Source organism: Myxocyprinus asiaticus, chromosome 25 (genome assembly GCF_019703515.2).
Source record: "Myxocyprinus asiaticus isolate MX2 ecotype Aquarium Trade chromosome 25, UBuf_Myxa_2, whole genome shotgun sequence".
In the NCBI taxonomy this organism is placed as follows: Eukaryota; Metazoa; Chordata; class Actinopteri; order Cypriniformes; family Catostomidae; genus Myxocyprinus; species Myxocyprinus asiaticus.
This window is the reverse complement of record NC_059368.1, coordinates 16,179,343-16,203,892: the sequence shown is the minus strand read 5'-3', so window position 1 is coordinate 16,203,892 and position 24,550 is coordinate 16,179,343. Positions and strand designations below refer to the sequence as shown.

At 39.2% G+C, this 24,550-nt stretch overlaps 1 protein-coding gene across 3 annotated transcripts in view; it reads right to left on the bottom strand.

Annotated features, from left to right (window-relative positions):
* Positions 1 to 24,550, bottom strand: part of LOC127415531 (syntaxin-binding protein 5-like) — a 127,084-nt gene that overhangs the window by 45,554 nt on the left and 56,980 nt on the right. For all 3 annotated transcript variants that reach the window (XM_051654296.1, XM_051654293.1, XM_051654295.1), the window contains exons 5-7: positions 18,652 to 18,786; positions 5,445 to 5,508; positions 3,232 to 3,315 (exon numbers count right to left, since the gene is read on the bottom strand). In XM_051654296.1, coding sequence (XP_051510256.1) covers positions 3,232 to 3,315; positions 5,445 to 5,508; positions 18,652 to 18,786 — 283 coding nt within the window. The remainder of the gene's footprint in view (positions 1 to 3,231; positions 3,316 to 5,444; positions 5,509 to 18,651; positions 18,787 to 24,550) is intronic.

Sequence of the window (24,550 nt, the reverse complement as noted above, 5' to 3'; positions counted from 1 at the left end):
GGATATGACAGGTCTGCCTTATTAACGACACCTTAAAGACACCAAGACCTCTACCTCTCCTCTATTCTATCCTATATGTCTCTCTCTCTCCCTCCTCTTTGAGATAACTACAGAGACACCTCAGAGACAGGGAACTGTGACACTGTCATACCTCTGACACACACACGCACACAGAGGCCCAAATAGAGCTTGAGAGGTCTGATAGCCTTGCTGTAGGCAACCACAATCCTCCTCCTCAGTCCAAAAATATTGCTGCCATTGCCCACATACACACAAAACACAACACTCCTCCAGTTAACGTCAAGACATCCAGAAAAGGGTCCGCTGGCCCGGTTTCCCATTATAACAAACCCAAAAATCTGTGTGTATATGCCAGAGGATTCTTATAGAGGGACCTGCAAAGAAGTTCAACAGGTTCATTATAAACTTCACAACTGATTATGACAAACGTAACACTGTGTCATCACTTTATTCAAAAGTAAATGAATCAAGGGATTGTTTTCATATAATACCATGACAAATACATAGTAGGGGCTCTTTTGATTGGGCTAGAAAGCATCCCAAAAACACATTAGCAAATGTATAGCAACACACACACAAAACCTTTTAACACTTTAGCAAGTCGAAAATGTAAAAATGTAATTTATTGTTTAGATCTCTCTCCATACCCACATGTCAGCACACAAAACAAAGATACAAAAGATGAAAGAGAGGGAAAAGGAAAATTGACAAAAGCAAAATTACTAGAATTTGTCTCTCTCCCTACCATACATTAATCACAGTCAATGTGGAGTATACAGAAAGAAAGAGGCATAGTGTGTCCGTACATCTTTTATACTATTTGCACTGGCACTGCTACTTTCCTTATTTCAGGGCCTCCATCCATTTATAGCAGCACAGCTCCTCTTCACCTCCATGCTAATTCTACTGCTCATTGCACCCTTTAGTGCTAAAAGCTTCCAATGATCTGATATGATGTTAATTCTGCTGTCTATTGCACTTCGGTGACCCCTTCAGAGATAAAAGGTTCCCAGGCAATCTCTGCATAACTAAACACAGTCTCATCAACCTGTCTGAGCGTTTTCCCGTTCTCTCCTTCATAACTATAAACTCTAAAGCTCCATGAGTGGTCTGACATACAAGTAGCGGTGTTTCATGGAGTGACTTTGACCCCGCTAGAGGTGGGGATGTTTTACCTCACAATCATTTTTTTTTTTTTTGACAGTCTAAAAGCAACATTCAATATTTAAGTTCCATTTTTCACAGTAATATTTTTGAGAAAAAAACATGGTGAAATTGATTTTTTTGTAATGATAAACATTACACAATCTGGAAGCAAAGTACACTATTTCCTCACATTGTTTTTTACTGACACTGACGTGTCTATGCTCTTCGCCAGTGGTTCTCAAACTGGGTGCCGCCAGGACTGGCTAGGGGTGCCACGATATTTATGCTCAGTTTAATATTTTATAAGCTCACATGCGTATGTTGCAGATGTGCTCGTGAAAATTTAAATGTGCTTCTTGATGCGATATGAATGTAAACACAGACGTTAATGTATTTTGGAAGTGTTACCAAACGGGACAAAAATCTCCGCCATCTTCACGTGATATTAATTTATGCCATTAATGTATTACGTGATGTAGACAGGATAAAACCTTATATTAAAATATCCGATCTGTGCAATGTGTAAATGCAGCCTAATAGATGGGCTGCATCTGTTATAAGCCTATCGTTAATATTAATCAAACAACAATATTGACCAAAAAAAAGAGAAAAGCACTCACTGTCCTTGATTGATAACTTCAGAAGCTTGAAGCCCAATACATTTCAGTAACAGGTCTGCATTTCAGTCAAACTCTGACTGTATTGAATCTTTATTAATGTATATCTAATAATCACACAGTAGATTTAAGTTGTTCTGTTTTTCATTTAATTCTTTAATGTTTTTATATCATAATTTTTAGATTATTAACTGCTGCTGTTCCTCAGAAAAAAGCACTGTTGACTCTGTTCTCTGTTTTGAAACTATTTTATTACTAGCTCATGAATAATTACTTTAAAAACTTGAAGCAATGTTTAGGAGACACTCTTGATGGCTACATTATTTTAATTTAATTTGTTAAGATTTATATCAATATTAAACTTTTTAAATAAAGGAGTGTTTTCAATCGCATATTTGTTTATTTTTTCAGTGGTTGGGGTGCCATGGGGCAAAAAACACTATAAAGGGGTGCCACAGTTTAAAAAAGTTTGAGAACCACTGGTCTACGCTACTTTTTAGGCTCTATAGATGAAGTAAAGCAATTCCAATCATGATGAATGAGAACAAGTGAGTAAAAGATAACAATATATCATAGCTTTGAATCGGGATATACTAATCACTAAAGTATCACAATATTGACCCAGATACCAATATAATATCATATTCCCAGACCCCTGCTGATTCTCAACCCAACTTGCTACCCGTATTGGAGCAGTAGATTGTAGGACATTTATCTCTGCTGTACTAATCAATCAAGGCAAATGAAAGCAGGAATAAATCAGACTTCCACCCTGACACAGCCATTCATCCGGGTACAGATGAGTTGTCCTCTAAGAAATTAACTCTCACTTAAACACATACACACAAAGAAAGAGATGAAGTTACAATAAGAGATGGATTTGGCATTTGTGTGTGTGTGTACTTTGAGTGTGTGTCTATTTTAATTCCTTTGCACTTTTACTTTGGGCACATCATGCTCATCATAATGACTAATGTACGCTGACTGCCACTGTTGACAAAAGCCATCAAACCATCTTAAAGTGGAGAGGCAGATTAACTGCATGTTCAAATGGCTTTTCAGATGCAAACTAACAATACCCAGGACATGCAGACATGTGGATAATAAGTGAAAATGTATAAAGCTAAAATAAAATGTTCACACAAAATGAGAGACATGTGAGGGTGTAGCAACCATTATTACTATTGGAGAAATTTCTTAGCTACTGGGTGGCCGCTGTAAAGAGAGAGAGAGAGAGAGAGAGAGAAAAAAACACTTTACACAGTCTACCTCTTCTACTCATGTCCTACAACCTGATAATACTGATGCTCCTTTGATGATAATCTGCCTTCTTTATTCAAATCAAATCCTCATGAATATTTGATTTACACTTTTCCATATTCTTTGCGTTTCTGCCACTGCAGGCGACAGAAGCCTGAAATACAACCTTCAGTGTGACAATACATACCTCATCGTAAGTGTACCGGTAGTCAGCTCTCTTTGATTTCAAATCCCACAGCACTACTATTCCAGACTCAAATCCTATTATGAGCTGAAACGAGAAGAAAGATGGGGGGGGGGGGGGGTGTTAAAGGAAAGAAAGAAAATATGTAGTCAGTATGTTGAACCAGACCTGTAAACTGTTGAGAGTTCATGCAGGTGGTGAATTCAGTATGAAAATACATTGTTTTGCAGACAAATGCAGGCTTTAAACAGCTATTAGGGTGTCCTTAATCTGATTGTTAGTCCAAAACAAATGTTCAGTCATTTTAATAAACATTATGAAGCAAACAAACATCCCACTCAAAACACCCTTCTAAAAAAAAAAAAAAAAGTAAAAGCTTGTAGCTGTGTTTTGAAACATGGCTGGTTCAAAGCTGGTTATTAACTGGCCAAAGATGGTCATTTGCTGGTATAAGCTGGTAGACCATCTTGCAATAGCAAAAAACAAGCTTAAGGTGGCCACTATGGCTTTAAGGAACATTGGCTGGCTAACCATCCAATGAGCTTGAACCAGCAACAAATCAGCTTAATATGATCATATGTTTTAGGATCATGGTGTCTAGTTGACCAGATAATAACCAGCTTGACTAAGAAAAAAAAAAAAAAACTGAAAGTGATAGTTCACCCAAAAATTTAAATTTTCTCATCATTTACTCACCCTCATGCCATCCCAGATGTGTAGGACTTTCTTTCTTCTGCAGAACACAAACAAAGATTTTTAGAAGAATATCTCAGCTCTGTAGGTTCAAACAATGCAAGTGAATGGTGACCACACATTTGAAGCTCCACAAATCACATAAAGGTAGCATAAAAGTTATCCATACAACTCCAGTAGTTAAATTTATGTCTTCAGAAGCTATATGATAAATTTGGATGAGAAACAGATAAATATTTATGTCCTTTTTAACAACAAATTTCCACTTTGGCATTCTTTCACATTATGAAAGTTAAAGTGAAGATATATTCTAAAAAAGGACTTAAATATTGATCTGTTTCTCACCTACACCTATCATATCGCTTCTGAAGACATAGATTTAACTACTGGAGTTGTATGGATAACTTTTATGCTATCTTTATGTAATTTTTGGAGCTCCAAAGGTCTGGTCACCATTCACTTGCATTGTAAGAACCTACAGAGCTGAGAAATTCTTCTAAAAATCTTTGTGTTCTGCAGAAGAAAGAAAGTCATATACATCTGGAATGGCATGAGGGTGAGTAAATGATGAGAGAATTTTCATTTTTGGGTGAACTATCCCTTTAAGGTGGTCAGCTGGTTTTTGGAAACATGCTAGAAGACCAGCTAATAACCAGCTTGACAGAGCAACAAACCAGCTTAAGGTGGTCAAGCTGTTTTTTGGAACATGCTGGCAGGTCGACCAGTCATTGCCTAATTGGACCAGCTTATAACCAATTTACACCAGCTACAAACCAGCTATCATGCTCCAAAACACAGCTACCAAATGGATTTTTTGAACAGGAATAGAAGAAATGTGCAAAGCAAGTTTTAATCTCCATAAATCATCATTTTTTAATGTACTAATATATTACAACTATATAACTCCTGTCAACTAAGCTTTAAAACTCCCTATTCTCAGATATTCAAATACTGGAAATGAACTGATAAAGTGTCAGTGTTCTGCCAGCCAAGAGGGAGGGGACAATGTGTCTAAGGACTTTAAGACCCATTAAGAACTGAGCAGGCCTGTTATGGATCAATGGCCTGTTCAGGGGCAGAAGTGGAATGGGGAGAGACAGAGTGAGTGGCTCATCACTGTAAAGGTGCCTATGAGGAGCTCCCAGCTGAGAAAGAGACAGACAGTTTGTCATCCATATGAAGTCAAAAGCCCAGCAGGTGTTTGCCAGTCCCTCTGCTCCATTGTGCATTGGCAATTAGTGAAGGTAAAATGAATGTATAAAAAGATGCATTTGGAAGTATCTGGAACATTTGTTCATCTTCTTCTTATCTCCACCATCATTTGTTTTCAAAAATAACATAATTTGCTAACAAGCTGTGTGAGATTAGACCCAATTACTGAATTGTGCGAACCGTAGGAAGGCAATGTTTTATGAGTTTAGAATGGAAAGAAACAAGAGCTTTGTGCAACGAAAGGGAAATAAATTATTCATGTCAGGGAGAATTTATTCCTTCTGAAGCAGTTTTGATAGGCCTCCCCTTACCTTGCCCTCATCCATTGGATTATCACTAATGTGAACGACTGGGCCAGGGTGGGCCTTGGAGGACCTGTGGGAGACAGACAGACAGAGAGAGAGAGAGAAACAGGATGAGGTTGGGTGTTGTAAATGAGTTATTGGAGACAATGGATTGACAAAAGACAGGATAGAGGAAAAACTTTTGAAAGAAAGTATCAAGACATTACATTTATGAAAGAACAAAACATTTGTAAGAGCAACTTTAAACATGATATAGCCTATTTAATCTGGTCTGGAGTTTAGAAAAGAAGACCAGTATGGAATTGGATCATAGAGTTTTATCAGCCACAGGATATGGACTATAAGTTACAACAATACATTACAAAATCCCAAGAGGGGGATTCTTGTGATGGAAAGCTGTATGAAACTATAGGGTTTTACATAATAATTTTTTGTTTGTTTGTTTTTTATCCAGAACATGAAAGACTCCAGTCAAGCCATCTTATATTTGATGTTGTCCAACTAAAACCAGCCTAATCTGATTATATCCCCATCCAGATACTTGCAGGACTCCATTAGGCTTTTGAAATATGCACTATAAAAGTATTCACTAGCATACGCAGACAGTCAGTTTGAACCTCACAGTTTTCCATTGCTAAAGTTTTGTTAAACAATTTAAAAGAACCTTTGGATTCTCCAAAGGATACAATGGTATCCATAAGGAATTTTAGAAGACCAGCACTACACACTCATTTACAGTTAATGAATAATACACCCTCATTAATTTAGTTAAGAAACAGCCCAATGGACTGGAAAGAGCAACATTTCCTCCTACATTTATAAATACAGCACAGACCTACTGAAATGAAGCATTTGTACATGGACACACTGCTATTTTGATAAGATTCAAATGTAAATATGATCATCTGCAATTCCCTCTGCTATCCTCACCTTCTGTTTTCCTTCCTGCTTTTCTCTCTATGTTACAAAACAAGCTGCCCTGCCATCAATAGGCACAAATATAGCAAGTAATACTGTGGCTGCCCATAAGTCCACATTGATTGCACTGGCAGGAGTCTGATCCCTTTGTTCCCTTTGACTACCCAGCAAGACAACTGTGCTGTTGACGGCTCTCGGGCACAGTCATAGATGCCTATAGTGGTGACAGCCGTGGCATAGACAGGGGTCCTTCTCTCCCCTCCAGCTACATTCTGTTGAGCTACAGTCTGATGAGGAGTGGCAGAACCGTATACGTCTGTTACGGTGATGGAGGTTCGACAGACAGGGGTCCTGATCCGTCTCTTTCTCCTCCAGTGTTTGCTGAATGTCTATGATGTGACTGACAGTTACAAGAGCAATGAAAATGTGTAACACAGGATCACTCACCTTTACAGAATGACATCAGAAACAATAAGAGATGTCTTAAGGATGTTTTCAAAGTTCTGGCTGTTAAAACAACAGATCTACAATGGTTGTTTTTGCAGTAGAATTTCTCACATTGGTTGTTCTCTGGGACTGGACATGTTGTAGTAAGCTGATGCATTCAAACATCTCATTAAAATATTTAGGTTAGAACAACAACATTCTTAAAGATATGATTGAAACAAACAATGCACAAATAAAACATGTATTAATAATCTAAAAGATTATATTACTGAAAGGCAAGTGGCACTTTAGCATGCAGTTTTTCAACCCAAAAACATGGCGAATATTCATTAACCACCCGCAATCCAGCTTCGCCAGGCACTATCTATGCTAGTATAGCACTGCACCATGATTCCGTACATTAATGAATGAACGAATGAATGTTGCATTTATATAGTGCTTTTCTGATACTACACTTAGCGCTTTAAACAGTGAACAGGGGACTCTCCTCAACCGCCACCAGTGTGCAGCATCCACCTGGATAATGCAACGGCAGCCATAGTGCACCCGTACACTCATCACACACCAGCTGTTGATGGATAGGAGAGAGTGGAGTGATAGACATTATAGAGCCAATTAATGGATGGGGATTATTAGGAGGTCATGATGGATAAGGGCCTATGGGGGGAATATGGCCAGGACACCGGGGTTACACCCCAGCTCTTTACAAGAAGTGCCCTGGGCTTTTCAATGACCACTGAGAGTCAGGACCTCAGTTTAATGTCTCATCTGAAAGACGGTGCCTTTTTTCAGTATAGTGGCCCCATTACTACACTGGGGCGTTAGGACCCACATAGACCACAGGGTGAGCACACCCTGCTGGCCTCACAAACACCTCTTCAAGCAGCAACCTTAGTTTTCCCCAGGAGGACTCCCATCCAGGTACTGGCCAGACTCAACCTTGCTTAGCTTCAGTGGGTCTAGAGCTACAGGGTGATTTGGCTGTTAAGGTTCAGTGCAAAAAAAAAAAAAAAAAAAAAAAAAAAAGGCCTTCTTACTATACAAATATGTGCTACAACAGGTGCTAAAACAATGCAGAAATAATATTTTTATAACCCCTTTGTAAAGCATCCATTTGTAAGTAATTGTATTTATTAATTCTTTATGATGTGATAATGTGTGCTTGGTAATCTAGATGAGCTAAGATTTTCAGTTGCAGTTTATGAAGGTTACTCTTTTTATCAATTTATTGTCCACCGGGAAATGAAGCTACCCTCACCTGGCACAGTAACTCAGGTCACAAGGTCAATAAATGCATTTGTCACAAATAGAGTGAGAGAGCTCTGTTTGCATATGTTTGTGTTTGGCTTAGAAAGTGAGTGTGTGTGTGTTGGGGGGGGGGGGATACACAGAGGTGAAGATGCAATTTTGTTGAGAGAGTGATGGAACAACGCTTGTTTCCTTAGACCTCAAGATTTCTAATTTATGTCCCCCCAATTCCCTCCTATCTCTCAGCCCTTACTTTTAGAGGATGGGTTAAGAGAGCTGATCACCATGGCAACAAGAATAGGAAGGGTAAAATCTCATTCTGTGACTGCCACCCTCAGTTTCTCATTCATTCAAGACACCTTATGATTACATAATTTTATCCTTTTCACCTGCACACACCCTATTACCCACAATCCGAACCTGTGGTCCAAATACTTATTATACTGTATTACAGTATGTACCTATTCCTCTCAATTCCTGTCTCCTTATTTCTCTCGTGGTGTCCAAAAGCTGCAAAATGCTGCCTTCGCAGGCAGTATTCGAACATAGGAAGGCAACAAGGCACATCCCAATTCAATACTTGTGTAACATCCTGCCTACTAAGATGCCATCATCTGCTGGGTTTTTGAAGCCAGCATAGACCCTTGTATCCTTCAATTCCTATGATATCACACAATCCTGTGTGCAGTTTGATGGTTGGTCGAAAAAATGGCATCATATTGAGAGGTTCAAAGTAGAAAATTAATTTATAAATGTCCTTTTTTGTTTGTTTGTTTCAAAAGCTCAATTTCTAATGAACAATCAGGGAAAAAATCAGAGGGGAAAAACTATTTGCTGTCACTAAATATTTGCATGATTATAAAATAAAGCTCACTTGTTTCCTTTAAAAGGAACTTTCATGCAACAATGCTGCATGTGGTGTCATTGACAAACTCATTCAAATTTGACTGTGCCAACATTTTTGTGGTTCCTTACACATATCGTGGCAGTTCCGAGGTGAACTGGAGGGTGCTAAAGGCGAGTTAAATGTTCTCCCAAACAGACAATGTTTTTAAAGTTAATGCTCTATCGAGTTTGAAATATACCAAACCTACCTCTCAACCCTAAACCTTAAACCTAACCGGTAGTGGCATGAAAAGCACAATAACTGCAGAAATCATGTCATTTTGTGGTGCTTTTATAACACTTTCAGCTCATGTGTCAACTCGCATGCTCTTTAGGACTTGTACTGCAATCCTTTGCATCGCAAGTGCAATGCTAATTCAGTTGAGCTACCATGCAATTTAAACTCACCCGAACAAGCTTGTAGTGCAAACTTTAAAATGACATGCTTTTTAATGGTATGCCCTTACCCAAACCCCTTATCTAAACCTAACCGATCAGTAGAGTGTGTAAACATGATAGGAAGCTGTTGTGTGTGACAGAAGCAAGTAATCAGATGTAAACTTTGTCCAGCGGTGTCATTGGCTGTGATGAATTCATACAAAGTGCAGTTGTACAATATCATCCGAATAAGCCATATGAATCCTTGCGATTTCTCCATGAGAGTGTGTTGAAGTGTTTCACTTACAAGTCATACACTATAGTAATTAGGGATGCATGATTTATCAGTGGCCAATATATTATTGGCCGATAACCGGGAAAATCTAAATATTATTATTGCGCCGATAGTGGAATTACAGCCAACATTTTCACCGATGATTTGTTACGGTTTATTTGCTTGCGGCTGAGAATCTCTGACTGCCTGCGGCTTCTCTCTTTCAGGCAGAGACTTGGCCAGCTTCAAGCGACAGAGCCAGGCTGCAAGATAAGCTCATGTCACTCTGTGAGGATTATTTCAAGATCTCTGCAACTTGTTTTGGGGCTGGTTTCAATCGGGATCATCTGTTGTTAGTAACTACATGCCATTGCCCATTTTCTGTTTGTGTGTCATGAAGCAATAAACGAAAATGCGCCAAAAACATGTATGTACTGTATAATACTTTGGATACAAATTTTTTGCTTATTACTTCATGAAACAAACAGAATATGGAAAATTGCATATCGTTACATACGGCAAAGGTTCGCAATTAAAACAAGACCAAACACAATGTAAAACAGTGCAGAGATCTTGAAATAATCCTCACAGAGCATTGTGAGATGGCTAAAAACACAGTTTGTGAGTGAAATGAATGTGCTTGTTGTACTTTACATGTAGAGACATTTCTAACATTATGACTCATGACTATTCTATCTGTATGATGTTTTTACCTATTCCCATTGACGCAATACATACAATGAGCCACGCAAAAATATTCAGTAGTTTGCAAGTTAATGTAATCCTGCAGTGAGGATAGCGTAAACATATGTGGCTTGCTGTCCCTGGCGGAGGGCTCGAGACTTGACCTGAGCTCTAATGCACCCCCCCCATCCCACACACAGACCGGATTACTATTGATGGAATAGATAAGAGGAGATGGGGAGGTGGTGGGATGCCGGAAACTCTCAATGTTACATAGAGGTAAGCAGCAATTTATATAACTCTTACTCTGGCTGTGTAATTGGTCAGATTAAATGAACTTCTCCTAAACTTTGTTAATAATACACCATTACAGTAGTTCGCAAGTTAATGTAACCCTGCAGTAAGGATAGTGTAAACATATGTGGCTGGCTGTCCCTGGCGGAGGGCTTGTGGCTTGAGACTTGACCTGAGTTCGAATGCCCCCCAAAAGAAGACAAGAAAAGGAACAGCAAGTCGCTGGCATTGTAGCCTTGTGAGGCACGGAAGTGATGTGTTGGAAGGAATAAGAGGAACTGATTGATTTTAACGACAATATCTCCCCCCCCCCCCCCCACCACAGCGTTCAATGGGAGAGCATGCGATTTGTGTGAGAATATTTTAGCTGTATTATAGTAAGCTTGCTCGGAGCTATGAGCGGCTGAATCCGTAGGCGTGGGCCTGCATGGCATACGACAGTAGGACACTAGATTCTTGTGGAAGTGATATATGACGGATTTAAGGAAACTCCCTATGCGAAAAAGGCTGAATCCTCGAGCACGGGATCACACAGCATTAACAGGAAGAGTCTGTTTTCATGTGAACAGTTCATGCTGCATATAAGCAAGAACTCACTCTGCGATACGAATGGGCTGAGTCGTCAAGTGTGGCATTCGATGTGATTGCGTATAGTAGGCAATATTTAAATTAAATTGATTGATGCAGAGATGCCGGCTAGTGGTGGACTGTTTAGGGAAGACCTAAAGCGGCCCGACTGTCAATCACTAGGTGGTGATGGTTGGTTTAGTATGAGTGGCATAGAATGGGTTACGAAGCCATGGGGCTGAGACGCATGGTCTGAAAGATGTGCCAAGGTTGTAGCACGTGAACAGTTGCGGCGCTCGGACAGTGCGTTTGCGCTGTTTGCTGTGTAGTTGGAGTTTGTCATATGGCCCTTAAGATGCCACGGTTGCAGCGCTTGAACAACGTATGTGTGCTGTTTGCAGTGCAGTAGGAGGTTTGGTTGCACAGCCCGAAAGATGCCGCAGTTGCGGCGCTTGGACAGCGCATGCACTGCTTGCAGTGTAGTGGGAGGTCTAGACGCCGAACGACACCGCAGTTGTGGCATCTGGACAGTACATCTGTGCTGTTTGGGGATGTGTTGAGTCAATAGAAAACGTGGTAAACGTAGCAAAACAATGTCTGGAAACATGCTTGCGTGTGCATATGAACTACGTCATTTAAAGTTGGATGTCATGAAATTAGAAGGCACCTGAAACCGAGTGCCCAGATGAATACCATAGTCTGATGTTATAAATTTAATCGTATGGTTTGGAGCTTTGTAGATTGTTTCCAACGTAATGAGTCATTTCATGACTCTGTATTATATGACTCTCGTTCTGACGAGGACGTATGAAATTATAGGAGTTTGTGCCTGAGAGTTGATTATAATGGATACTATAAGAGCACAGTTTGCAGTAGTGTGGTGAATAAAACGGCTTGTTTATATTGATGACTTTGTAATCAATGCTACAGAACGACTGAAATAAAGTGACTTGTTTATATTGACTTTAATAAATACTACAGAAAACTGAAATATTGGAGTATAAGCAAGATGCTAAGCTGAATCATTGAGCGTCGATTTAAACCTGTTACTTTAAACTTGGGTGGAGTGTAAGATTATGACAGACTGTTGAACGCTTTAAAGTCATGAGCAATTGGGTTCTATGGTCGAGCTTCTTAAGAGTTTGAAATCCAATGATTCGGGCAAAGACTGTAAAATAAAATAGATGTTTGCCTGCGTGAAGTGTTTGTCCTGGGCGGGAGGAGAGAAATCATGTTATGGTCTAGAGATGAACAGAAGTTTGTAGAAGTGGTTGCTTCATGGTTAACAGGGCTGCGAGGCCAGCTCTGATGCTGTGAGGAGGCGAGACACTTTGCAGAATGATTATGAATGAGTTGAACATGGCGCGTGATCCATCTCTTGCAGAGCCGAATTCAGCTTGTGTCTTTTCAGACAGAGGCTGTGTATAGCTGTGGTGAGCTGAGAGTAGACGGAGCGGGAGCTGCTGTGGCAGCAAGCTCGCACTAAAAATGTCTGCGTTAATTTGGAAAGAAGTTGTAATTTAGAGCATCGGTCGATTGGAAGGAGTTTGCCGTTACATGATTGCCCCTGCATTTGAATGGAATAAATCGCACTCCAGAGGGCATCACGAAGGGAGAACAATCGTGATATTCATGCTAAAAGATGACGAACAGAATCACTGAATGGATCACGCCCTAAACGACCTGCACGGCAAGGTAATGAGGCTGACAGGAATCACCTGTGTGGGAGAACCAGACTGAAACGCTGGGGAGCACTGACATGATGGTTGAATTAAAAAGTTAATCTTTGTTTCATGCATTCGAATAGAGCTGTAATAGAGCTTGAATAACGTGAAGCCGGAGCAACGCCCGTTCACGAAGGCGAGCTCTCGCGACAGACCGCTGCAGGTGGAAAAGTAGACGAGAGAACATATGAGCAGACGCAGGGAGCTTTTTCACATGTATGAGGCACCGAAGCAGCTGGTTTGCGGAAGCAGCTTCACGTGAACGGTCCACTCTGGGTGGAACGTTTAGTTGAGAACATATGAACAGTCGTAGAGAGGTGTTTTGCATGTATGAGGCACCGAAGTAGCCGTTTTGCGGAAGTAGCTTCACGTGAACTGTCCACTCTGGGTGGAACGTTTAGATGAGAACATATGAACAGTCGTAGAGAGGTGTTTCGCATGTATACAGCACCGAAGTAGCCGGTTTGCGGAAGTAGCTTCACGTGAACGGTCCACTCTGGGTGGAACGTTTAGATGAGAACATATGAACAGTCGTAGAGAGGTGTTTTGCATGTATGAGGCACCGAAGTAGCCGTTTTGCAGAAGTAGCTTCACGTGAACGGTCCACTCTGGGTGGAACGTTTAGATGAGAACATATGAACAGTCGTAGAGAGGTGTTTCACATGTATACAGCACCGAAGTAGCCGGTTTGCGGAAGTAGCTTCACGTGAACGGTCCACTCTGGGTGGAACGTTTAGATGAGAACATATGAACAGTCGTAGAGAGGTGTTTTGCATGTATGAGGCACCGAAGTAGCCGTTTTGCGGAAGTAGCTTCACGTGAACGGTCCACTCTGGGTGGAACGTTTAGATGAGAACATATGAACAGTCGTAGAGAGGTGTTTCACATGTATACAGCACCGAAGTAGCCGGTTTGTGGAAGTAGCTTCACGTGAATGGTCCACTCTGGGTGGAACGTTTAGATGAGAACATATGAACAGTCATAGAGAGCTGTTTCACGTGTATGAGGCACCAAAGTAGCCGTTTTGCGGAAGTAGCTTCACGTGAACGGTCCACTCTGGGTGGAACGTTTAGATGAGAACATATGAACAGTCGTAGAGAGGTGTTTCGCATGTATACAGCACCGAAGTAGCCGGTTTGCGGAAGCAGCTTCACGCGAACGGGCCACTCCAGGTGGAAAGTTTAGATGAGAACATATGAACAGTCGTAGAGAGCCGTTTCACGTGTACAGCGTCGAAGCAGCCAGTTGCAGAAGTTGATTCACGCAATGATCTACTCCAGCGAATAGAGATTAGGAGGAAAGACAGAGTAAAAGTAGCACTTAAAGTGGTAGCAGTCAATGCTGTGTAACGAATGAGCTGCTGTGGCAGCTTCTGTTGAAACGAGATGATTTAGAAGGAAGAGCTGTTCTGATGAAGGCAAATGCTTCATAGCGGAGTTGCAATCCAATGATCCGAGTCACTTGTATGGGTCTATTCGTGGAAAATGGGCGGGCCGACTGCCAGAAACTCTCAATGCTACATAGAGGTAAGCAGCTGTTTATATACTCTTCCTCAGGCTGTGTGATTGGTTGGATTAAATGAACTTGCTCCTCCCGAACTTTGTTAATAAAACACCATATTGTACAAAAATGTAGCTATAGTAACTATCTATGAGATGGGGTTGGACAAACTGAGCAGAGAGGCAGCATGGCAGCTGCCTTAAATTTCGGACACAATCTCTAACTATTTCGATCTTTTCTGATTGTGTGGAAATCATGTTGACTTCAAGTTCAATTTCCTGTCATTAAGAAAAACACTTCCTAAAAAGCTTCCACCCTTACCAACACTGTGTGTGTGAATGTGCATGTATGCGTGCAGAATCCAGGATGCAATTTGCTCACATTTTAAGGGAGTGCATCCATTTGCTTTAAGCAGCAACACCTGTTGTGCAAATTGAGTCTCTGAAATGGACGACAGGCAGTTAACAAACTCTCTCTATAAACATCATAAAGGCATCCTCTATATACTGATCAAACATATACAGTCACAGCATGCCTCACAACCTACTGCTGTCTGCTCAACTGTTTTTGTTGTCAGAGATCTAGATTTATGACAGAGCGCTGTCACACAAACAGACATGCATAGAGACAGTCTAGCTGAACCACGGAGATACTCAGCCTTTCCGGAGGGCATGGTGCTGACCATTCTTGCCCGGTTTTAAATGCAGAGATCGACCTGTGCCAGAGTGCCGTGCATCTGGGCGCAGCTTAAAAATTGCTACCACCTGCAATCGCAACCCCTGTAACATGCAGCAATATTCACTTGACAATGTGGCATCATGCCATCCCATTATGCCAACCCTTACTACTCTTGACAGCCTACACAATCAACAACCAACATGCCCCCTTACACCAAACAACCCAGAGTTTATGACACCTGCAGCAACAAACTACTTCTCTCAATGCCCGGCATCACGCCAACATCCCCCACCACCATGTCATCACCCCTACAGTAGAGTGACACACCAGATCTCTCCCTTCCAAACACAAACACACACACCATCTTGGTTAGCTGCTGTTGTGTAGATACTACTGCAAAGTACATGAAAGGGAGTGTTTACAGAGAATGAGGTTTACATACACAAAGGCACACTTTAATGGCACTAGCCCTGAATGGGAAAGGATAGAATAATACTTTTAAATATATGGGGAAGGGAGCATAAATAAAGAAAGGAGAGCAAATGCAATTTTTGTTTACAGTATCTAAAAATCCAAATGAACCTTGTCTATTGGTTTCTGTTATTACCTCATTACCAACTTAAAGGGATAGTTCACCCAAAAATGAAAATTATCTTATTATTTACTCACCCTCATGATATCCCAGGTGTATGACTTTCTTTCTTCACCAGAACCCATTTGAAGAAAAATAGAAAAATATCTTAGCTCAGTAGGTCCTTAAAATACAAGTGAATGGAGATTTCACTTTATAAGCTCCAAATATCACAGACAGTCAGCATAAACAACACCAGCTGTTAAATTAATGTCTTCTAAAGCAACACGATCACTTTTGGTGTGGAAAAGATAAATATTTAAGTACATTTTTAACTTTAAATCATGCTTCTGGTGAGCAGCGGTACGCGCATGTGATGTGACGGCATTTGAAACATGCGAGAACTGAGGCAAGTGCGTCACAGCCGGAAGAGCAGCACTGTTTACAAGTGAGAAGTGGGAACGCTGTACAGTAGCTTGGTTGGTTTTGGTTTAGATCTGTATTTGTCTGTTTCTTTACTCACAATCGTGTGTTTGTGTGCTCATCCTGGATGTCTCAACCCAGTGGAGAATGTGAGATTACATCTGTATCCATGGCATCACGAATATGTCACACAAGAGACCGCTTGGACTCCACCCTCTCGTGAAGCATTGGATTATAGTTAAAAAGTACTTAAATATTGATCTTTTTTTGCACCAAAAGCAATTGTGTTGCTTTAGAAGACATTAATTTAACCGCTGGAGTCCTATCGATTACGTTTATCTTGACTGTCTATGATTTTTGGAGCTTCAAAAGAGAAATCTCCATTCACTTGCATTTTAAGGACCAGCTGAGCTAAGATATTTTTCTATTTATTTTTTTTTTTCTGGTTGTTCTGGTCAAGAAAGAAAGTCATGAAGAGAATTTAAATTTTTGGGTGAACTATTCCTTTAAATGGAATGTGGCGGGTTCCGGCATCTGTAACATAAAAAGAATAACTCCCATGTACAGTTATACACTTTTAATGGAAGTCTATGGGGCAAGGCATTCACGAGGGATTGAAAGCCAAAATGTGAAGCTCATATAGGCTACTGTTCTTGGTGAATGGATCTCTGGTTATGTATTTCCAACATAATTCCTTTGGGTAGAGCGTGCTCCATGAAAGTTACAAGGTTTACTGATAATACTTCATGGGGTTGACATATTTCATATAACTTTGCACAGACAAGGTTAGTAAGTTAATTAATCACACTAAGTTCATGTGTGTATTGTAACATTTAACACATGTTGATTTATCGCATACTGCAGATTTAACGCATAAATAAAGTTCAATTAACTATAACAAAAATTGACACAGTTGTTGTTCCTACAGTCAGAGGAACTGAAGCATCACCTAAAGTCTGCCTAAACAGTCAAGTCCCAACTGCCATGACAGGCAATATGCCTCATCAAAAAAAAGAAGCTGGATGGAGCACAACAGAATGAAACAATGCAAAGGTCTCGAGACGTGTGTTTTTTTTTTTTTTTAAACGGTGAGATTCGACGCAATCTCCAAAGATGTCCATCTGATGCAAGCGTATAGACAAACAATTTAAAAAAATTGTGCAGACAGAATACAAGAATATCTCTTGTGGCACCTAAGTCTACATGAGACAGATTTACAAACTCAGTTGCAAAAAGGATAGTTGTGTACTAAATATCAGCATATCATGTATTAATTCAATTAAACTTTTTAATTAATTGTCAGCCTTAATTTTAACTTTAACTCTGGTGCAACGCAACACTACAAATAATGCCATTGTAATTCCATCAATATTAATGCAATGTATGCTTGTTTTTACAGATGCTGTAGATTGAGCAACTCTCTGTCTTAATTCCTTTAAGAAAAAAATGTAAGAACACAGCTCTTAAAAGTCTTAAACAGTATGTGAGAGAAAGAGAGAGAGTGGAGAAAATGTTCTGCTCAGTGACGTGAGAGTAAAGCCATGTTAACTTGCCCCTTTAGTCTGTCACTACAGGTACAACAGCAAAGGGCAGATTGCTTCTTTCAACAGTTGCCCTTTCTGTCACAAGGGACATTGTGTCTGTGTGTGTGTGTGTGTGTGTGTGTGTGTGAGTGTGTGTGTGTGTGTGTGTGAGAGAGAGAGAGAGAGAGAGAGAGAGAGAGAGAGAGAGTACCAAAAGCAGCAGGCAAGACAGGACATCTGTCATTCCTAACATTTATATGATGTGACACCCATAAATGCATATGTGTGTATGAGTGTCTACACTGTCTGGGTCTCAAAGGCACTGCAGCCTTTTGAAGGGGTCAAGAAAGAAAACAAAACTGCTGACAAAATGTTTGAATAATTGAAGAACTTAGGGCATCTACAGAACGCAGGAGAAAGACGGAAGAAGAGAAAGTGAAGTGAGGCGAGAGAGAGAGAAAGAGAGAGAGAGAGAGAGAGAGAGAGAGAGAGAGACAGAGAGAGAGAGAGAGAGAAAGAGAAAGAGAGAGAGAGAGAGAGAGAGAGAGAGACAGAGAGAGAGAGACAGAGAGAGAGAGAGAAAGAGAGAGAGAGAATCTGTGATCATTGACTATTTAAAATGCTATTTGATTGAAATGATTGCTCAGTTACAAATAAAACATAGCAAGGCAACAGGAAAATTGACAGATTTGATGTATGTGATAAATTACAAATCAGTTGCAAGATTCCAGGGTTTAGAAATTGCATTTTATTTCAACGGTGTGTGTGTACAGGTTTCACTATATTTGTGAGTGCCAAATTTTTTTTTAAATGTCCTCACTAATATAATGAAACTTGTTGAAGACCCACTAGTGAGGACATTTTAGGTGGTCGTCACTATCCTCACTAGTAAAAAAAAAAGGCCCATAAATCAGCCAAATCATGTTTAGCTTTAGATCTATTGATGTGCATGGGTTTCTGTGAGGGTTAGGTTTAGGGTTAGGGATAGGGGATAGAAAATATCATTAGCCTGCTATGAAATCAATGGAAGTCTATGAGATGTCCTCACTTATATAGTGAAACAAACCTGTGTGTGTGTGTGTGTGTGTGTAGCACTCACAGTTCAATGGCTTTGTTCCACATGATGGTATATCCTGAGAGGGTAAAGGATTCCACATTTACAATGTGGATGTTTCCTCGTTCTGAGCCAATGTACAACCATTTGCTTTGGAAGGGCAGATGACAGAACGTTATCCTAAGAAAGAGAAATAAATAAGAGTTTTTACTTGTTTATTAATCTAATTAATAAATGAATAGGACGCTTCTCATTCTTAAAAATAAATGTACCTATAATAAATAAAAAACAAACAAACACACAAATTAGATCTGTAATATCTCAGTTGTTTCTCCAACCCAGCAATGTGATTAAATGGATAACAAACGGAGACTTGAGCTTCTCTGAGTTGTCTAAAAAAAACAGAAATCTCTTTTCAGAAAAGAAAATTCTATCGATTGATGATGAAAATTCAATCGATTGATGATCACATGTATAGGGGTGTAATGGTTCACTCATCTCACGATTCAGTTTGGTTCACGATACTGAGCTCACAGTTCGGTTTACGATTCTTTAAACTAAGCCTGAATCAAGAAAAGTTATGATTGAAAGTTTTATTATTATTATTATTACTTTTATTATATTTAAAGACATATGCAAATCATTTAAAATTTCATCACTGTTATTAAAAGTGCTATATGATCCATCAGAGATGCACTGGGATTAAAAATCAGCCTAGAACAGGGCAATGGTGACACCAAATTGAAATATTTGCTTATATTTAGCTTTGCTGAAAATATGGAATAATGTTAGATACATATGCTGCATACACACAGTCACTGATTACATACATTTAAAATATGATTACATCTAAATATTAATTTCAAAAATACATATTTAATGGAAGTGCATGCTTATCCAGTTTAATAATGTCCCTAGTTAAAACTCTACTGAAATGTACTGATGAAATAAAATCAGACATGACATTTGACATAGCATAGCATCATCATACATATTCAGCATTATATATAGAAGATTAATATGGCACTATCATTAAACTTCTGTAAACTTTAATTTTCTCTCGTGCAGTCAGAGCAGATCACTTGGAGAAGCATCCTAATTTGCCAAAAATCTTAAATAAGTGCCCTAACTTTAGATTAGTTTTCTGTAATACGCCCCCAGATTCCTCCCGGTTAAAGAGGCTCTTCACTGTATTACATTCACTTACATGGTTTCACTTTCAGTTCTCGCAGATTCAGCTAGTAATCGCATTTTAAAGCTCCTTGTGTGCACTGAAGCGATTTCCATGTGTATGCCCGCGTTACTTAGGCATAGGACCTCACGTGTATTTGACACAGATGCTTGTAAAATAATTAAAAAAAACAAACAAACAAACATAAAATTTCCAATCTTCACAATGCGTATTGTCACATTTTTGAACAGCGGTGTATCATCTGTTACACCCCTACATGTGTATGAATCTATTTTTTATATTATAAATTTTTCTGTGTATGTATATATATATATATATATATATATATATATATATATATATATTTTTTTTTTTTTTACAACTTAAGTACTTCTTTTGTTGTGGATACTGGATTTGCACTTTGAGAGCTCGATAAGATTTTCAAGATAATAAATGTAACTTTTATATCGATTGCAGGCCCCTGAATCAAATTGTATCGAAATCGCATTATGGCAGACTTTGAAGTTTCAGCAAACATCGGGTCGATGGCTAAGAGAATCGATTCTTAAATTGTATCGTGATTAAAACTTGCGATTTACACCCCTAGATTACATGCAAAGCAAAATCGGGGTAATGGCCAAAAATCTGTTCATTTTTTGCATAAACCATTTAAAGGGGTTGTTTAAACCTGATAAAGGCAGACTGATCTCATGAAATTTACGTGAACATGACAACATTTTTGCAATTCAAAATTTGCATGCTGTATAACATGTTTGGCTGCAGGTTTCTAGTGAACTGTCCAGATGGGGGCACCAAAAGCGAGTGAAATGGTGTCGTATACAGACGAGGTTCTAAGGTGAATTTTATATATATATATTTTTTTAAAACATACCTCCTTAACCTAAAACTTTTGCCTCAACCAAACCAATAGTGTTTTCAAATATAAATGAGACGTTAAAAAAGACATCTTTACCTAAACCTAACCATTAGTGTTTTAAAATGTAGAAACAAAACCATTTTGTGCTATTTCTATGACTCTGTAATGTCACATGTCAGCTTGAGTTCATGGCTGGCCTTGAACCACAGTCCTCCGAATCCAAGTCCAACACCCTATCAGGTGAGCTACTACACAAGCGAATCATGTTGGAATAACTGTATATATGTAGGTGGGTCTGTAATACAAGCATTAAAATGTATAATTTTTCAAAAGATGCGTTACAGTGAAAGTGTGTCGATATCATAAAATAGCAGGGTCTGAGTAATAGAGAAAAATAAGTATTTATAAAGTCACAATCAGCCTTAAAGTCATGATTTGAGTGAAAGTGAATGAAACCTCTAGTGTTCATTTCTCCTGGAAACTGCAGGGAATTGTACCTGGAGACACGTATAACAAGTTTTGTAAAAATTTATATACAGTCACGTTTTCACTGTGAGACCAGGTTGCATAAAGGAAACCCCTTTAAAGCATTTAAATGGCTTTATGCGTTTGAATGTTATATGTCTGCTTATAACCTGTTTAAGAATGTGCATGTAAACACCCTCTATGTCAAGCTGGAAGGGATGAGCAAACATACAGAGCAATGTGTTTACATTTCGGGGAAATCAATCTACTAATGGCTTTACTAATATAGTTGTTTATCCTCATTAAGCTGGGACAGGAGAAAGTAAAATCTACAAAATTACACACTTCGCTTGTAAATATAACATAGCTAAGAACTCCATAAAGTCTACAGAGCTATGATCTCTGAGCAATACCATTTTCCTCAGATAAGCTTCATAAAAACCTAGCACTTACTTCATTAAAAGATAGCACTTGCCAAATTTTGTACATACAAAGTCAGGATATTGACAATCACATGCTCTTTCAATGAACCATGCACTGATCTTCCAGCCAAACATGTCTGAATGTAAATGTTATTCCAGTGCACACAAATAAAAAAAAATAAAATAAAAAAAATGCTTAGTTTAGCTGAGCTGCTAGAGTTCTGCATGCTCAATTCAAATGTACTTTGCAGTATGTCCCAAAGGAACAAGAGCGCAGGAAGCTCTCAGTTACTGGAGTCAAAGGCTAGGTTTCTGTTTAATCACCACTAAAACAGATGTATTACTCAGTCTTGGGTTTATCTAAAGAATTTGTCCGTCAAAGCTCACATGCTTCTTGTTGAACAAGTTTTTTGAAAACATTGGTGCAAATGTTATACTTTTATGAACAAAAGCCTTGTTCGGTTTGGTGATGAGTATACAGCTTGACTCTCACCTCTTTTACACTCCTTTCTCTCAGCAATGCACACATATCCACATGTCCCTGTGCCTTCAACACTTCACGCCAGCACCTTGCAGCATCATAAATACATTCATGAGTGAAAGAGTGTTGAAATACCATATATCACACACAACTCACTTCTTTTCTCGGTCAGACAGATGCACGCACACACACACACACACGCACACAGGCACACACGCACACACATCAGTTGGAAGAAACACTGATAGATGACACAAGTTGGACTGCTGACTAGACTCTATTTTTCTCCTTGAAAGGGGGAGGGGGATGAGGAAAAAAATAGAGTTTTTCAGAGGAAACCCAAATGTGTTTTCCCTTTCTATAATGCACTAATGCAACAAATACATTCTCCAGGACCAAGACAAAACAAACAGCTTTCAAAAGGTGTTCGGAATAGCATACTACTATACTACTCTTACTATCTTTGCTGTATCTAGATTATATGCACTTATTCAAATAAAAGAGTAATTACATCATAAAACAAAAAGTAATTACATGATATGGCAGCATTAGGCTGTTTGCTGCCCCCACCAGCTCTGGAGGTTGATTGATGCACAACAAACATCACATTCTCTATAAAATGTCGGACTGTGAGGTCTAAAAATTTGTCTAAAATTCGTTTATTAAAATGGCTAAACTGCAAGACACGACTGGTCATGTGGTCCCAGTATGGTGGCTACAATGAACTAAGAGCACACAATCAAAGATGGCAGCATTCAGGCTGCATGTGCCAAAAGGGAAACTGCCTTTGAGATGAACAGGAAAGCTAACGGACAGTTCTCACCAGGTATTTTAGACTTCCTTGTTTTTTCTAGACCACTTGTATTGCCTAAAATGATCACTGGAGTCTTCATCTCATGGTGAGTGTACAATATTTTATACATATACTGTAAGTATACTGAATAAAAGTACTGAATGAACGTTACATTTATACACAAGAAGACTTTTATGGTTCCTTGCATAATTAGATTTATTGATCCTTCATTAATTTATTTACACAAGCAAAATGTAATCACATCCTATACTGTGTGTGTGCATTTGTGAGTGTCTAGATCACTTAAAATTTATTTAACATGATATCTGCAAGTTTACTTCAGCACGTTATTTCAAGGATGACTAGGCAAGATTTCTCTGCCACGTCATAACACACACAAACACACACAAACACACACATGTTGGTGCAGCTATCATTATGAGAACTCTCCATAGACATAATGATTTTTATACTGTACGAACTATAGATTCTATCCCCTAACCCTAACCCTACCCCTAAACCTAACCCTCACAAAAAACTTACTGCATTTTTACATTGTCAATAAAACATTTTTAAGTGATCTGAATTATGGGGACACTAGAAATGTCCTCATAAACCACATTTGTAGCATAATACCCTTGTAATTACCAGTTTGTAACCTAAAAAAAAAAAACCTCTTAAACCCGCCCACACACACAATAATCTCTCCCCCATTGTAAATGTACTTTTTTGTGATTCCACACACAAGCATAACAACAGTCCTCCATGTGTTGTAGTGAGGAGTAAATTTGTGTTCAGATGGCTTCTGTAACAGTGTGATAATGAGCTAAATGTGTGTATTAGCATGACAGACAGATGCCCTGCACTCCTGACATTTGGCTTGCTCTTTATAGAGCCTACAGAGACACACACACACGCACACACACACACATACACATGTTGGTGCAGCTATCCTTATGAGGACTCTCTATAGACATAATGATTTGTATACTGTATGAGCTATAGATTCTATCCCCTAACCCTAACCCTCACAAAAAACATTTTTACATTTTCAAAAAAACATTGTTTAGTATGTTTAAGCGATTTTAATTATGGGGACACTAGAAATGTCCTCATAAACCACATTTATAGCATAATACCCTTGTAATTACCCGTTTGTAACCTATGTCCAACCATCCATAAACCATCCAAACCTGCCCACACACACACACAACCAAAGAGCAAATCCATTCAGGAACATCCTTAAAACTGCCAACCTCCCTGATCATTTATCATGTTAGAGTATCGGTAGAGTGTAAAGAAGGTGTTGCCAAGTCGTTTCATCTCTAAAACAATTTAAAAAGTTTGAACCATTGACCTTGTTCATATGGTAGAATTCAATGTGCACATTGTACAGCTCTGAAGACTTGTGGCACTGGGTTCACTGAACAAAAACAAGAAGCTTCAAAATCAATTGACAAAATGTTGCTTCAGGCAAGTCAGCCGTATAACACAAACAATTGACCAGCTGCACACAACAATAGGAAACAGCTACAACATGGGGGGGGGGAAATTGGCTTTAAATTAGCTCCAATTCATCTCATTCTGTAGACACTTACAGAGGCAAATGTGCAGTTTTTTTTTTTTTTCACTCTTTCTCCCAATTTGGAATGCCCAATTCCCAATGTGCTTTTTAAGTCCTTGTGGTTTCGTAGTGATTCGCTTCAGTCTGGGTGGCAGAGGACGAATCCCAGTT